This window comes from Kogia breviceps, chromosome X, assembly GCF_026419965.1.
Source record: "Kogia breviceps isolate mKogBre1 chromosome X, mKogBre1 haplotype 1, whole genome shotgun sequence".
In the NCBI taxonomy this organism is placed as follows: Eukaryota; Metazoa; Chordata; class Mammalia; order Artiodactyla; family Physeteridae; genus Kogia; species Kogia breviceps.
Window position 1 is genome coordinate 106,502,375 of NC_081330.1, and position 16,552 is coordinate 106,518,926.

Genomic DNA, 16,552 nt, shown 5'->3' on the forward strand with positions numbered 1-16,552 from the left:
TGCTTTGGGTAGTAGACTCATTTTCACATTGTTGATTCTTCCAATCCAAGAACATGGTATATCTCTCCATCTGTTAGTATCGTCTTTAATTTCTTTCATCAGTGTCTTATAGTTTTCTGCACACAGGTCTTTTGTCTCCTTAGGTAGGTTTAATCCAGTCAGAATGGCCATCATCAAAAAATCTACAAACAATGAATGCTGGAGAGGGTGTAGAGAAAAGGAAACCCTCATGCACTGTTGGTGGGAATGTAAATTAATACAGCCACTATGGAGAACAGTATGGAGGTTCCTTAAGAAACTATAAATAGAACTACCACATGACCCAGCAATCCCACTACTGGGCATATACCCTGAGAAAACCATAATTCAAAGACATATGTACCACAATGTTTATTGCAGCACTATTTACAATAGCCAGGACATGGAAGCAACCTAAGTGTCCATCAACAGATGAATGGATAAAGAAGGTGTGGCACATATATACAATGGAATATTACTCAGCCATAAAAAGAAATGAAATTGAGTTATTTGTAGTGAAGTGGATGGACCTAGAGTCTGTCATACACAGTGATGTAAGTCAGAAAGAGAAAAACAAATATATATGGAATCTAAAAAAAAAAAGGTTCTGATGAACCTAGGGGTAGGACAGGAATAAAGACGCAGACATAGAGAATGGACTTGAGGACACAGGGAGGGGGAAGGGTAAGCTGGGACAAAGTGAGAGAGTAGCATGGACATATATACACTACCAAATGTAAAATAGATAGCTAGTGGGAAGCAGCCGCATAGCACAGGGAGATCAGCTCAGCGCTTTGTGACCACCTGGAGGCGTGGGATAGGGAGGGTGGGAGGGAGATGCAAGAGGGCAGGGATATGGGGATATATATTATATATATATATATATATATATATATATATATATATATAGCTGATTCACTTTGTTATACAGCAGAAACTAACACAACATTGTAAAACAATTATACTCCAATAAAGATGTTAAAAAAATTTAAAAATAAAAAAAATAATAATAATTTATTAAAATAAATAAATCTGTAAATCAAAAGAGTATAATCACTGTAAAAGATACTTATGTAAAGAGCAAGTTCAGTCATCTTTGGCAGTTTCTTTCCAAATCTATAAAATCAGACAAACAAAAACATTGAATGAGGAAAGACCTCTCTATGGGATTTCACATCCTGTTGCCTGAATTGATCTGAATTATTAGAACTACATGCCAACTGGTACCCAGGCCTCCCTTAAAAATCTTCACAGTCTGAGCAGCAAGCAGATGGTTACCATGGTGTTGACTCCACTAAGGCTTCATTGTGTGGAGATAACCAATTTACCTGGCAGAGTCTCTAGTCTAGAAACTGATTTAATCTTAATTCATTGAAAAGGTGTTTTTTGATCATCCTAAACAAAAGTCACAGTGTGAGCTGAGCCCCAGTTCTATGTCTAAAGCATTTTTTGTCAAATGGATGCTTCGCTAAACCAAACTTCTTGATAATATGGACTGCTGCATTTTCATCTCTGTTATCTGTGGAGTTTAATAACTATGTCTGGCATATAATAAGCACTTAGTATTTTGTGGCAGAAATGAAGGTAGAGATGTATTTTAAAAGGAAACATACATTTTCACATTTTTCAGAAAGACATGTCTAAAAGTATTATGATTTTTTTGAAAATTATTTATTTTCAAACTGAATAAATATCCTTTACCTTTTTTTTGCAGTTGATTAGAGGTGGTGGTAAAGGATAATTATAACACATGTGCAAACCAGACCAATGTAAATTCCAGACCTGGTGAGAACTTTCTGCAACATGGGCCTTAGCAGATCTCTCCCAGCTGTGATGCCAGCTTAGCACCTTGAGTCAACTTTTAGTTTCATGGACCTGTAGGTGGACATGAGCAATCTTTACCAGAGATACTCTGAGTCAAAAGGGTGTGAGACCACAAAAACCAAGTCTAAAGGGAGAATTTGACATTGAATGGTGGATATTCACATCTCACCTTTATGACTCAGAGAGTATTTGATGTGTAATTGAGTCAGACTAGTGTAAAGGTGAAGGGACAGATTTGACCAGAGTGACCAAAGTGGATTATATCAAGAAGCCAAGTTTCCAAAATAGAAATCTTCTAGTGGACAAGAGTCAATGAAGGATTCCACTTCATTGAGGGAGGGACAAGACTGCAGTATGGCTCCTTGGTTCCCTAAGAAACTTGAAGAGAGATTTGTCTCTACAAGTAAAGTATAGGGTTAAGAGGTCTGAAATTTTGCTCTTTATCCTAAGAAAAATGGAAAATCTTTGAGTGGCTTAATGAATGAAGGTTATATAATCAGATATCTTTTAGAAATGATAATTTCACCAGTAGTGCATGGAACAGATGGGAGGGTTCCAGAAAAGTTGCCTAGAACTAGTGGAGAGGCCATTTCAGTAGTTTTGGTCACATGTAATGGCAAGATCAGTGAGGATGCCAACTGTAGAGATCCTGAGCAGCAGACAGATTCACAAGAAATAGAATATTTGATGGATTAGACTTTGCTAAATATGTGAGGGAAGGGAGAGGAGGGTATCAAAGGTGATAGATGGTGATGCCATTCACAGGTCTGAGGACACTGGGAGGGTACCAGTTTGGGAGAGAAAATCAAACATTAGGTCTTGACTTTATACATTGAAAGAGCTCTTACAGCATGCAAGTGGAATCATCCAGTAGGTGGATGGTTATGTAGCTATGGAGCTCAGAAGAAATGCTTGAAGTAGAGATATCTGTATTGGAGTCATTGATATATATATATTGTGGTTAAGGTCATTAGCATGAATAAGATTGCTAGTTAGAGAGAGTAATATAATAGGATAGAAGATGATTGAAAATGAACTGGGCCTTGATAAATTTCAGCATGTAATAACAGGATGGAAGAGGATGAGCCTGCAAAGAAAAAATTACCTGTGGTCATAGAAATAGAAGACAAAATAAATAGAGGGGGATCATGGAGGCAAAAAAGAATTTCAAAGAAGAGTATGGTCAACAACAGTTAAGTGTTGCTAGATGGCGAGAAAGTAAAAGTCTCCATTGGCTTTAGTGACATGATTCCTTTATCAATATGTTCTTGTTAAGAAGCAACATTGAGTGGATTAAGGAGTGAATAGGAGGTGGGGAACTGACAGGAAACTGGACAACTGTTGCAAAACATTTGCCTTTGCAGAAGATAAGAGAATGGCCAGAGGAGAATATGGGGGTCAAGAGAGTGTTGATTTTTTAATAAAGGAATCAATAAAATATGTTTAAATTTCCATATGAAGAATTAACTTGAGAGGGAGGGGTTGAATTTACAGTGGATACATTAAAAAAATTGATAGACTCAAACCCCTGAGAAGAAGTAAGAGAATGAAGTACAAAATTCAGGTAGAGGGATTGGCTTTAAGTAAAAGAAGAGAAACTCACTTGAAGGGAAAGGAATGAGAAGGCCACAGGCAGGTAAGATTGAATATTTGGACACAGGAAGTGGAAGGGAGAGAAATTCTAGCCTGATAATTGCACTTTTCTTTGTAAAGTAGGAAACAATGTCATCTGTTGATAGGTGGAGAAAGAAGATGGATGAGAGCTTTTTCTTCATTTTGGTTGATTTTTTTTTCCCCTTGTTGGTTTTTAATTTTAAATATAGCAGTGTGTATATGTCAGTCCCAAACAAAAAAGACGGATCAGAGCTTTGAGAGCTTTGGGAAAAGTTTGAAATAGTTCCTGTGGAGAATCAGAGCTCAAGGTGAAAAAATTAAATATGGCAGGATGCTGGGTTCATTTGAGGCTGTTGATCATTGCCTTAGTCTGGGTTTCCACAAGAGTGGATCTGTAGACAAAGATTTGGTGCAGGTAGTTTTTTTTTAGGAAGTAATCCCAGGAAGCAAAGTGAGGAAGTGAGATAAGAAAAAGGCAGCCATTACAGGATGATACACATGAGCAGGTTAACAGTGGAGGCAACTGTGCTCAATCCTGCTGGGAACCTTCTGAGACACTGTGTGTAATATCCTTCAAGGTGGTTGCACTGAAGGCAAGGGAGCTGGGATATTTATCTACCAACTCCCGGCTCTCACTAGCTGAGGGTCACCCCTGAGGTATTAACATCCAGTGCTCCTGGCCTGCCCCATGCACTGGCCAGTGAATGTCCATAGGCAGAGACACAGAGATTTTTATACTGGACTAAAGGAAAAACAAAAATGTCCTTCTTAAGACATTCTGATGGAAAACATGCACTGGATTGGGTGAGTGGCTAAATGAACATAGTTGAAGACTGATTTCATAAATTAACATCAATGAGAAAGATTTTTAGTAGCATGCAACAGGACTTTTAAAATCAGCATTACAAGTGAAGAAATAGGAAACCTAATAGTTAAACTTATGCGAAAAACAAATGTAGGAAAGATAACCACCATGTACATGTATGATAAAATAAAACACCATAAATATTTATAATCCATATGCAAATGAAATTAGGGATTGACATTTAATAATGTGGAATTTAGAATAAAAAAATCTCTGAATTCAGATCTCTGTTTCTTCTATTTACAGTTGGGTAGCCTTGGTAAATAAAAACTTAGTAAATATTTATTACTATGAATCAGGTCCTCTTTGAGGTGAAGGATATAATGGTGAACAAGATGAATTAAGTTTCGTCTGTATGGTACTAACAGCCTGAGATCAATTGACTTAATTTCTCTGAGCCTCCATCTCCTCATATGAGCAAGAGAGATTGGTAGTACATTACCACTGATTTTTGTAAGAAAACAAAAGGCTTTTGGAAGTTTTTTGTGTTCTGTGAAGCTCTTTATCAGTTTAATTTTAAAACAATAGCCTGCAACTAACATGAAAAATTCTAACAGGTTTATATGATTTAAAGGCCTGGAATTTGAGTTGATTGAGCTCATAGGCTACCTCAATGAAAGTACTCATAAATAAAGAACATAATTGTCTGTTCTTTCCTGATTATACTAAACACCACTGATACGATCTTTTTAGGAACCAAATTTTAAGGAAAGTAAAATACTGACAAACCATGGAATATCCATTGAAGTAACTAGGAGTAGGGTAGGCTGACCATCAGATATCTTCTAGTGGATTTAAAGAGTTGATTTCAACTATTTGAGGGTTGTATTGGAAAAGAAGCTACAGCATGGTGATTACAGTACATTACTTGGTGTCTTAAATCTTGTATTTGTATTTTTGGTCTACTCCACAGATTTCCTATGAAAATTGAGTAAGTCATTGATTTTTCTGCATAACTTTCATTTGTTCATTTGCCTGTTTTAATAAACAGTTGGATTAGATTATCTCTAAATTACCGTTATCATAGATTCTTTACAGATGCTGATAAAATCTATAGGTTCTTTCTCAAGAAAAATGCACACACATTCAGAATTGTGCCTGAAATTTCAAGTGATTCGTAGACATTCTCCACTCTTGCAACTCACCTTACTCCCTTGAAAGTCTCTGCTTTAAGTAGACCTGAATCACCTCATCAGAGTTAACAGTTTATTCCCAGTAGCTCCATAGATCTCTGCAATAAAAGAATGTTTGAGAATAACAGTGTGGGTGGTCATGTATCTATTGCAGCATAACAACCCACCTCAAAATTTAATGGTTTATTTATTTATTTATCATATCTCACAATTTTGCAATGTGGGCAGGGCTCTTTGGGCAGTTCCGTGGCTCTGAGTGGAGTCAGCTGGAGCACTCACTTGGTTGTATTCAGTTGGTGTTTGAGTTGGGTCAGAAGGTCAAAAAAGGCTTTATTCACTTGCCTGGTGCTGCATGCTCTTTCACGTGGTCTCTCCACCTGGCAAGCCTGAGCTTTTGTAAAGCACTTTAGGATCCTTCAAAGTCTTATATAATACTTGCCTTCTCAGAGTGTGTGTTGTACGAAGACAAGATCCAAGGTGCAAGCACTTATCAAGCCCATGCTTGCGTTACGTGTACTAATATCCCTCCCATTTGCTATAGCAAGTCACATGACCAAACACAGCGTCAATATGGTTGGAGACAACGCGAAGGGCATGCGTATCCAAGGTATGGTTTAATGGGGGCCACCAAAAGGAATTTTTTGTTTACTGTAAGTACATTCCAAAAAGAGAGTGGGATTCCCTGGTGGCGCAGTGGTTGAGAGTCTGCCTGCCGATGCAGGGGACACGGGTTCGTGCCCCGGTCCGGGAAGATCCCACGTGCCGCGGAGCGACTGGGCCCGTGAACCGTGGCTGCTGAGCCTGCGCGTCCGGAGCCTGTGCTCCGCAACAGGAGAGGCCACAACAGTGAGAGGCCCGCGTACCGGGAAAAAAAAAAAAAAGAGTTATCTTGGAAAGTACTGACTTTTCAGTCATGCAGACATTCAAACAAAGGCTGAGGAATAACTTATAGAAGATACTGTAGAGGTCACTGCTACATTGAAGTGAATAAAATGACCTCTGTGATCATGAGACTAGATCAAAGCTGACTCCAAATTTTGAGCCATCCTGACTAGGGAAATAGTAGTGCTGTTAACAGTAATAGGGGCATCAGGCAGAAGTTTCAGGTTGGGAAAAAAATGGTAAATGTTGATAGATTGTTTTTTTTTTCCCCATATAGAAGAAAGAGATAATCAAGAAATAATGACCCTTATTCTTCCCTGTCTTAGGTTGGATGTCGATATAACTGAACTTCACAGTTGGATTACTCGTTCAGAAGCTGTGTTGCAGAGTCCTGAATTTGCAATCTGTCGGAAGGAAGGCAACTTCTCAGACCTTAAAGAAAAAGTCAATGTAGGTTATGCATTAATTTTTATGTATTTTTCTAAGTTTTGCTGCTTGTAAATTCTATGCTCTGAACTCTTATTCTCTTAAAGTTGAAAAGATTAAAGTGATATAATGCTTTTAAATATATCTTTGAAATATATTTTAAATATCAGGTAGAATCAAAGTTTAGCATAGAGAAATGTTTACTGGCTCTGCTGTGACTAACGAGGAATGCTTTTTGTAAACCTTCTTTAACTTTTATATTATTTAGCTGTAAATTAACAACTTTGTAACATGAACTCATATTGATTTCCCTTCATGTATTGTTCTTTTGCCTGAATGCTGGGATTTTAGCAGGCTTGCAGAATAGAGTGGAATAGAATAGACCCGACCCTTAGGAATACTATAGACCCGACCCTTAGGAATACTAAAGACCCTGTTTGTGCTCTCACTATCATCAAAATGTTATACTTCAAAGTCATTAATAATTATCATAAGTTATAACATATTTGTTTTTTTCTGGATATGTACGTATTACATTACCATAACTAAAAGATGCCCGGCCTTTTTCAGTTTTTTTTTTGTTTGCTTTTTTTTTTTTTTTTTTTTTGCGGTACGCGGGCCTCTCACCGTTGTGGCCTCTCCCGTTGCGGAGCGAAGGCTCCGGACGCGCAGGCTCAGCGGCCATGGCTCACGGGCCCAGCCGCTCCACAGCGTGTGGGATCCTCCCGCACCGGGCCACGATTCCGTGTCCCCTGCATCGGCAGTCAGACTCTCAACCACTGCGGCACCAGGGAAGCCCTCATTATTTTTTTATAAAAGATTGTTTGCTGGTTTTATTTCCTACTGAGACATTATAGTTTCATACTTCGCAATAGGGATTTTTATGAATTTAATAAGAGCTGTTTCATCTTCAGGGACATTATCAAGGCTTTGATTTTTCAACTTTGACTTATAAACATCCATTTTTGGTATATAATTGGCAATAGTTTGTGAGGGAATTTCTAACAGGCAGAGTGAATATTCTGCAGTGGGCAGGCTAAAGAAACAGGTATTCTGAATGTTAAATAATTTTAGCTATAGGAAGATCACATGTGTAGATTCAGTCTGCTTTATCTTTCAAGCATTTGATTTCATGAATTACAAAATCTATTAGATTTTTACAAATACAACACTGCCACAGATACAAGGGAATACCTGCCGTGGGGTTGGAACTTTTGGAGAACAAAAAAATCTTCTTCTAGGAGAAATAATTCTATTTTTTTAGGCTGCTTGAGGGGGAGAGAGAATTTCATCAACATTTCTCAGAGTTGACTGTTGATAAATGGGAAAGTTATTTTAAATTTCTTACTGGCTTTCTGTGGTATTCTGTTATCAGCTTAATAACAGACTATTATAAATAGTTTCAAGAAGAGGGAATTATGATTATATTGTTAATGTTTTAGTTTTAAAATTAAACTGAAGGATAACATGTAACAGAAAATAGCGAAATGTCTTACTTCAAAGTATACTTATTTAAAGGTATGTTCTTTGTTATAATTTTTTTTAACAACTTTATTGGAGTATAACTGTTTTACAATAGTCTGTTAGTTTTTCCTTTACAACAAAGTGAATCAGCTATACATATACATATGTTCCCATATCTCTTCCCTCTTGCATCTCCCTCCCTCCCACCCTCCCTATCCCACCCCTCTAGGTGGTCACAAAGCACATAGCTGTGCTATGCGGCAGCTTCCCACTAGCTATCTATTTTACATTTGGTAGTGTACATATGTCCCTGCCACTCTCTCACTTCGTCACAGCTTACCCTTCCCTCTTCCCATATTCTCAAGTCCATGCTCTAGTAGGTCTGTGTTTTATTCCCGTCCTACCACTAATCTCTTCATGACATTTTTTTTTCTTAGATTCCATATATATGTGTTAGCATACGGTATTTGTTTTTCTCCTTCTGACTTACTTCACTCTGTATGACAGACTCCTGGTCTATCCACTGCATTACAAATAACTCAGTTTCATTTCTTTTTATGGCTGAGTAATATTCCATTGTATATATGTGCCACATCATCTTTATCCATTCATCTGTTGATGGACACTTAGGTTGCTTCCATGTCCTGGCTATCGTAAATAGAGCTGCAATGAACATTTTGGTACATGACTCTTTTTGAATTATGGTTTTCTCAGGGTATACACCCAGTAGTAAGATTGCGGGGTCGTATGGTAGTTCTATTTGTAGTTTTTTTAAGGAACCTCCATACTGTTCTCCATAGTGGCTGTATCAATTTACATTCCCACCAGCAGTGCAAGAGGGTTCCCTTTTCTCCACACCCTCTCCAGCATTTATTTCTAGAGTTTTTGATGATGGCCATTCTGACCGGTGTGAGATGATATCTCATTGTAGTTTTGATTTGCATTTCTCTAATGATTAATGATGTTGAGCATTCTTTCATGAGTTTGTTGGCAATCTGTATATCTTCTTTAGAGAAATGTCTATTTAGTTTTTCTGCCCATTTTTGAATTGGGTTGTTTGTTTTTTTGTTATTGAGCTGCATGAGTTGCTTGTAAATTTTGGAGATTAATCCTTTGTCAGTTGCTTCATTTGCAACTATTTTCTCCCATTCTGACGGTTGTCTTTTGGTTTTGTTTATGGTATCCTTTGCTGTGCAAAAGCTTTGAAGTTTCATTAGGTCCCATTTGTTTATTTTTGTTTTTATTTCCATTTCTCTAGGAGATGGGTCAAAAAGGATCTTGCTGTGATTTATGTCAGAGAGTGTTCTGCCTATGTTTTCCTCTAAGAGTTTGATAGTGTCTGGCCTTACATTGAGGTCTTTAACCCATTTTGAGTTTATTTTTGTGTGTGGTGTTAGGGAGTGTTCTAATTTCATACTTTTACATGTAGCTGCCTAGTATTCCCAGCACCACTTATTGAAGAGGCTGTCTTTTCACCACTGTATATCCTTCCCTCCTTTATCAAAGATAAGGTGACCATATGTGTGTGGATTTATCTCTGGGCTTTCTATCCTGTTCCATTGATCTATATTTCTGTTTTTGTGCCAGTACCATACTGTCTTGATTACTGTAGTCTTGTAGTATAGTCTGAAGTCAGGGAGCCTGATTCCTCCAGCTCCTTTTTTCGTTCTGAAGATTGCTTTGGCTATTCGGGGTCTTTTGTGTTTCCATACAAATTGTGAAATTTTTTGTTCTAGTTCTGTAAAAAATGCCAGTGGTAATTTGACAAGGATCGCATTGAATCTGTAGATTGCTTTGGGTAGTAGAGTCATTTTCACAATGTTGATTCTTCCAATCCAAGAACATGGTATATTTCTCCACCTATTTGTATCATCTTTAATTTCTTTCATCAGTGTCTTATAGTTTTCTGCATACAAGTCTTCTCTCGCCTTAGGTAGGTTTATTCCTAGATATTTTATTCTTTTTGTTGCAATGGTAAATGGGAGTGTTTTCTTCATTTCACTCTCAGATTTTTCATCATTAGTGTATAAGAATGCCAGAGATTTCTGTGCATTAATTTTGTATCCTGCTACTTTACCAAATTCATTGATTAGCTCTCGTAGTTTTCTGGTAGCATCCTTAGGATTCTCTATGTATAGTATCATGTCATCTGCACACAGTGACAGCTTTACTTCTTCTTTTCCTATTTGGATTCATTTTATTTTACTTTTTCTCTGATTGCTGTGGCTAGAACTTCCAAAACTAGGTTAAATAAGAGTGGTGAGAGTGGGCAACCTTGTCTTGTTCCTGATCTTAGTGGAAATGGTTTCAGTTTTTCACCATTGAGGATGATGTTGGCTGTGGGTTTGTCATATATGGCCTGTATTATGTTAAGCAAAGTTCCCTGTATGCCTACTTTCTGCAGGGTTTTTTATCATAAATGGGTGTTGAATTTGTCAAAAGCTTTCTCTGCATCTATTAAGATGATCATATGGTTTTTCTCCTTCAGTTTGTCGATATGGTGTATCACGTTGATTGATTTGCATATATTGAAGAATCCTTGCATTCCTGGAATAAACCCCACTTGATCATGGTGTATGATCCATTTAAAGTGCTGTTGGATTCTGTTTGCTAGTATTTTGTTGAGGATTTTTGCATCTATGTTCATCAGTGATATTGGCTGTAGTTTTCTTTCTTTGTGATGTCTTTGTCTGGTTTTGGTATCAGGGTGATGGTGGCCTCATAGAATGAGTTTCAGAGTGTTCCTCCCTCTGCTATCTTTTGGAAGAGTTTGAGAAGGATAGGTGTTAGCTCTTCTCTCAGTGTTTGATAGAATTCGCCTGTGAAGCCATCTGGTCCTGGGCTTTTGTTTGTTGGAAGATTGTTAATCACAGTTTCAATTTCAGTGCTTGTGATTGGTCTGTTCAAATTTTCTATTTCTTCCTGGTTCACTCTCAGCAGGGTGTGCATTTCTAAGAATTTGTCCATTTCTTCCAGGTTTTCCATTTTATTGGCATAGAGTTGCTTGTAGTAATCTCTAATAATCTTTTGTATTTCTGCAGTGTCAGTTGTTACATCTCCTTTTTCATTTCTAATCCTACTGATTTGAGTCTTCTCCCTTTTTTTTCTTGATGAGTCTGGCTAATGGTTTATCAATTTTATTTATCTTCTCAAAGAACCAGCTTTTACTTTTATTGATCTTTGCTATTGTTTCCTTCATTTCTTTTCAATTTATTTCTAATCTGATCTTTATGATTTCTTTCCTTCTGCTAAATTTGGGGTTTTTTTGTTCTTCTTTCTCTAATTGCTTTAAGTGCAAACTTAGGTTGTTTATTCGAGATGTTTCCTGTTTCTTAAGGTATGATTGTATTGCTATAAACTTCCCTCTTAGAACTGCTTTTGCTGTATCCCATAGGTTTTGGGTTATTGTGTCTCCATTGTTATTTGTTTCTATGTATTTTTTGATTTCCTTTTTGATTTCTTCAGTGATCACTTCGATATTAAGTAGTGTATTGTTTAGCCTCCATGTGTTCGTATTTTTTACAGATCTTTTCCTGTACTTGATAGCTAGTCTCATAGCGTTGTGGTTGTAAAAGATACTTGATACGATTTCAATTTTCTTAAATTTGCCAAGGCTAGATTTGTGACCCAATATATGATCGATCCTGGAGAATGTTGCATGAGCGCTTGAGAAAAATGTGTATTCTGTTGTTTTTGGATGGAATGTCCTATAAATATCAATTAAGTCCATTTTGTGTAATATATCATTTAAAACTTGTGTTTCGTTATTTATTTTCATTTTGGATGATCTGTCCATTGGTGACAGTGGGATGTTAACGTCCCCTATTATGATTGTGTTACTGTCGATTTCCCCTTTTATGGCTGTTAGTATTTGCCTTATGTATTGAGGTGCGCCTGTGTTGGGTGCATAAATATTTACACTTGTTATATCTTCTTCATGGATCAATCCCTTGATCATTATGTAGTGTCCTTCTTTGTCTCTTGTAATAGTTTTTATTTTAAAGTCTATTTTGTCTGATATGAGAATTGCTACTCCAGCTTTCTTCTGATTTCCATTTGCATGGAATATCTTTTTCCATACCTTTTTCCATACTCTTACTTTCAGTCTGTGTGTGTCCCTAGGTCTGAAGTGGGTCTCTTGTAGACAGCATATATATGGGTCCTGTTTTTGTATCCATTCAGCCAAGTCTGTGTCTTTTGGTGGGAGTATTTAATCCACTTATATTTAAGGTAATTATCGATATGTATGTTCCTATTACCATTTACTTAATAGTTTCAGGTTGTTCTTGTAGGTCTTTTCCTTCTCTTGTGTTTCTTGCCTAGAGAAGTTCCTTTAGCATTTGTTGTAGAGCTAGTTTGGTGGTGATGAACTCTCTTAGCTTTTGCTTGTCTGTAAAGGTTTTAATTTCTCCATCCAATCTGAATGAGATCCTTGCTGGGTAGAGTAATCTTGGTTGTAGGTTTTTTTGCTTCATCACTTTAAATATGTCCTGCCACTCCCTTCTAGCTTGTAGAGTTTTTGCTGAAAGATCAGATGTTAATCTTATGGGGATTCCCTTGTGTGTTATTTGTTGTTTTTCCCTTGCTGCTTTTAATGTTTTCTTTGTATTTAATTTTTGACAATTTGATTATTATGTGTCTTGGTGTGTTTATCCTTGGGTTTATCCTGTATGGGACTCTCTGTGCTTCCTGGACTTGATTGACTATTTCCTTTCCTATATTAGGGAAGTTTTCAACTCTAATGTCTTCTAATATTTTCTCAGTACCTTTCTTTTTCTCTTCTTCTTCTGGGACCCCTATAATTGAAATGTTGGTGTGTTTAATGTTGTCCTAGAAGTCTCTGAGACTGTCCTCAGTTGTTTTCATTCTTTTTTCTTTCTTCTGCTCTGTAGTAGTTATTTCCACTATTTTATCTTCCAGGTCACTTATCCATCCTTCTCCTTCAGTTATTTTGCTATTGATCCCATCTGGAGTATTTTTCATTTCATTTCTTGTGTTGCTCATTGTTGCTTGCTTCCTGTTTATTTCTTCTAGGTCCTTGTTAACTGTTTCTTGCATTTTGTCTATTCTATTTCCAAGATTTTGAATCATCTTTACTATCATTATTCTGAATTCTTTTTCAGGTAGACTGCCTATTTACTCTTCATTTGTTAGGTGTGGTGTGTTTTTAATCTTGCTCCTTTATCTGCTGTGTGTTTTTCTGTCTTCTCATATTGCTTATCTTACTGTGTTTGGGGTCTCCTTTTTGCAGTCTGCAGGTTTGTAGTTCCCGTTGTTTTTGGTGGCTGTCCCCAGTGTCTAAGGTTGGTTCAGTGGGTTGAGTAGGTTTCCTGGTTGGGGGGACTAGTGCCTGTGTTCTGGTGGATGAGGCTGGATCTTGTCTTTCTGGTGGGGAGGTCCACGTCTGGTGGTGTGTTTGGGGATGTTGGTAGCCTTATTATGATTTTAGGCAGCCTCTCTGCTAATGGATGGGGCTGTAGACCTGTCTTGCTCTTTGTTGGGGATAGGGTGTCCAGCACTGTTTGTTGCTGGTCCTTAAGTGAAGCTGGGTCTTGGTGTTGAGATGGAGATCTCTGGGAGATTTTCACCGTTTGATATTGTGTGGAGCTGGGAGGTCTGTTGTGGGCCAGTTTCCTGAGGTTGGTTCTCCCACCTCAGAGACACAGCCCTGGTGCCTGGCTGGAGCACCAAGAGCCTTTAATGCACACGGCTCAAAATAAAAGGGAGAGAAAATAGAGAGGAAAGAAAAGGAAGGAAGGAAGGAAGGGGGGAGGGAAGGAAGGAAGGAAGAAAGGAAGGGACAAAGGAAGAAATGAAGGAAGGAAGAAAGCAAGGAAGGAGGATAGGAAGAAAGGGAGGAAGAGGGGAACGAAGGGAGGAAAGGGAGGAATGAAGGAAGAAAGGAGGGAAGGAGGGAAGAAAGGAAGGAAGAAAGGAAGAAAGAAAGGGAGAAGACAAAATAAAGTAGGATAAAGTATAGTTATTAAAATGAAAAATAATCTTTAAGAAGAAAAATTTCTATTAAAAAAAAGAAAAACGGGTTGGTCTAACCCTAGGACAAATGGTGAACGCAAAGCTATATAGACAAAATCTCACACAGCAGTACACACATACACACTCACAAAAAGAAAAACGGGGGGCTTCCCTGGTGGCGCAGTGGTTGAGAATCCGCCTGCCGATGCAGGGGATACGGGTTCGTGCCCCGGTCCGGGAAGATCCCACATGCCGCGGAGCGGCTGGGCCTGTGAGCCATGGCCGCTGAGCCTGCGCGTCCGGAGCCTGTGCCCCGCAACGGGAGAGGCCACAACAGTGAGAGGCCCGCGAACCACAAAAAAAAAAAAAAGAGGGGAAAATAATAGTATAACTTGCTCCCAAAGTCCACCTCCTCAACTTGGGATATTTCGCTGTCTATTCAGGTTTTCCACAGATGCAGGGCACTTCAAATTGATTGTGGAGCTTTAATCCGCCGCTTCTGAGGCTGCTGGGAGAGACTTCCCCCTCTCCTCTTTGTTCGCACAGCTCCTGGGGTTCAGCTTTGGACTTGGCCCCGCCTCTGCGTGTAGGTCGTCCGAGGGCGTCTGCCCTTCACTCAGACAGGACGGGGTTAAAGGAGCAGCTGATTTGGGGGCTCTGGCACAGGCCGGTGGGGGGGGGAGGAGGGAGGGGCACGGATGCGGGGCGATCCCGCGGCGGCAGAGGCCGGTGTGATGCTGCACAGGCCCGAGGCGCGCTGCGCGTTTTCCTGGGGAAGCTGTCCCTGGATCCCGGGGCCCTGGCAGTGGCGGGCTGCACGGGCTCCCGGAAGGGGCGGTGTGGAGAGTGACCTGTGCTCGCACACAGGCCTCTTGGTGGCGGCAGCAGCAACCCTAGCGTCCCATACCCGTCTCTACTGTCCGCGCCGACAGCCGTGGCTCGCGCCCGTTTCTGGAGCTCCTTTACGCGGTGTTCTTAATCCCCTCTCCTCGCGCCTGAGGAAGCAAAGAGGCAAGAAAAAGTCTCTTGTCTCTTTGGCAGCTCCGTGCCCGTTTTTGGAGCTCCTTTAAGCAGCGCTCTTAATCCCCTCTCCTTGCGCCTGAGGAAGCAAAGAGGCAAGAAAAAGTCTGTTGTCTCTTCAGCAGCTCCGTGCCCGTTTCTGGAGCTCCTTTAAGCGGCGCGCTTAATCCACTCTCCTCGCGCCCCAGGAAGCAAAGAGGGAAGAAAAGGTCTCTTGCCTCTTCGGCAGCTCCAGACTTCAACCGGACTCCCTCCCGCCTAGCCGTGGCGCACTAACCCCTTTCAGGCTGTGTACACGCCACCAACCCCAGTCCTCTCTCTGGGATCTAACTGAAGCTGGAGCGGCAGCTCCCGACCCCCGCCCATCCTGGCGGGTGAGCAGACAAGCATCTCGGGCTGGTGAGTGCCGGTCGGCACCGATCCTCTGTGAGGGAATCTCTCCGCTTTGCCCTCCACACCCTGTGGCTGCGCTCTCCTCCGCGGCTCCGGAGCTTCCCCCCTCCACCACCCGCAGTCTCCGCCCGCGAAGGGGCTTCTAGTGTGTGGGAACCTTTCCTCCTTCACGGCTCCCTCCCACTGGTGCAGGTCCCGTCCCTATTCTTTTGTCTCTGTTTATTCTTTTTTCTTTTGCCCTACCCAGGTACGTGGGGAGTTTCTTGCTTTTTGGGAGGTCTGAGGTCTTCTGCCAGCGTTCGGTGGGTGTTCTGTAGGAGAAGTTCCATGTGTAGATGTATTTCTGATGTCTCTGTGAGGAGGAGATCTCTGCGTCTCACTCTTCAGCCATCTTGAAGCTCCTCCTCTTTGTTATAATTTTTGAGGGACATTCTACAAGTAGAAAATTACTTAGAGAAGATGAACTCTAATTATGTTTCAGAGTTCATGTGACATAGTCGACCACTGAAAGTATGAATCACCTTGGGTAGACATTTTATTAGCTAATTAAAATTTTTTTATCTATCTGAATAATCTACTTAACTGTTTGCCATCCTATTTCTGTGTCTTAAAATAGCTTTGATCAAGCAGGAAAATTGAATTCTATCATTTCCAGACTATAAATTAAAAAATTTCCTGTTTTTATGTGGTTACCTAGAAGCAATTTGCATTTAATCAATAGTGTCAGCAATGAGAGACTGAAAGTGCTAAAAAAAAAATGTACCGTACTGTATGAGTGGTTTTATGATGCTTCGTTGAGTCACCTTTATCAACTTTTACTCTCATATTCTGAAATAAAAACATCATTCTTAATTGCTTACTAAAATAGGACAGGAAATGATTTACCTAGACATTTCCTTCAGGCTAAATATAATGTATATGTATTTTAAAAATCCTTGAG

At 39.6% G+C, this 16,552-nt stretch overlaps 1 protein-coding gene across 17 annotated transcripts in view; it reads left to right on the forward strand.

The window, feature by feature from the left end:
- Positions 1-16,552, forward strand: part of DMD (dystrophin) — a 2,551,447-nt gene that overhangs the window by 1,108,256 nt on the left and 1,426,639 nt on the right. For all 17 annotated transcript variants that reach the window (XM_067023689.1, XM_067023685.1, XM_067023692.1 and 14 more), the window contains one exon: positions 6,663-6,786. In XM_067023689.1, coding sequence (XP_066879790.1) covers positions 6,663-6,786 — 124 coding nt within the window. The remainder of the gene's footprint in view (positions 1-6,662; positions 6,787-16,552) is intronic.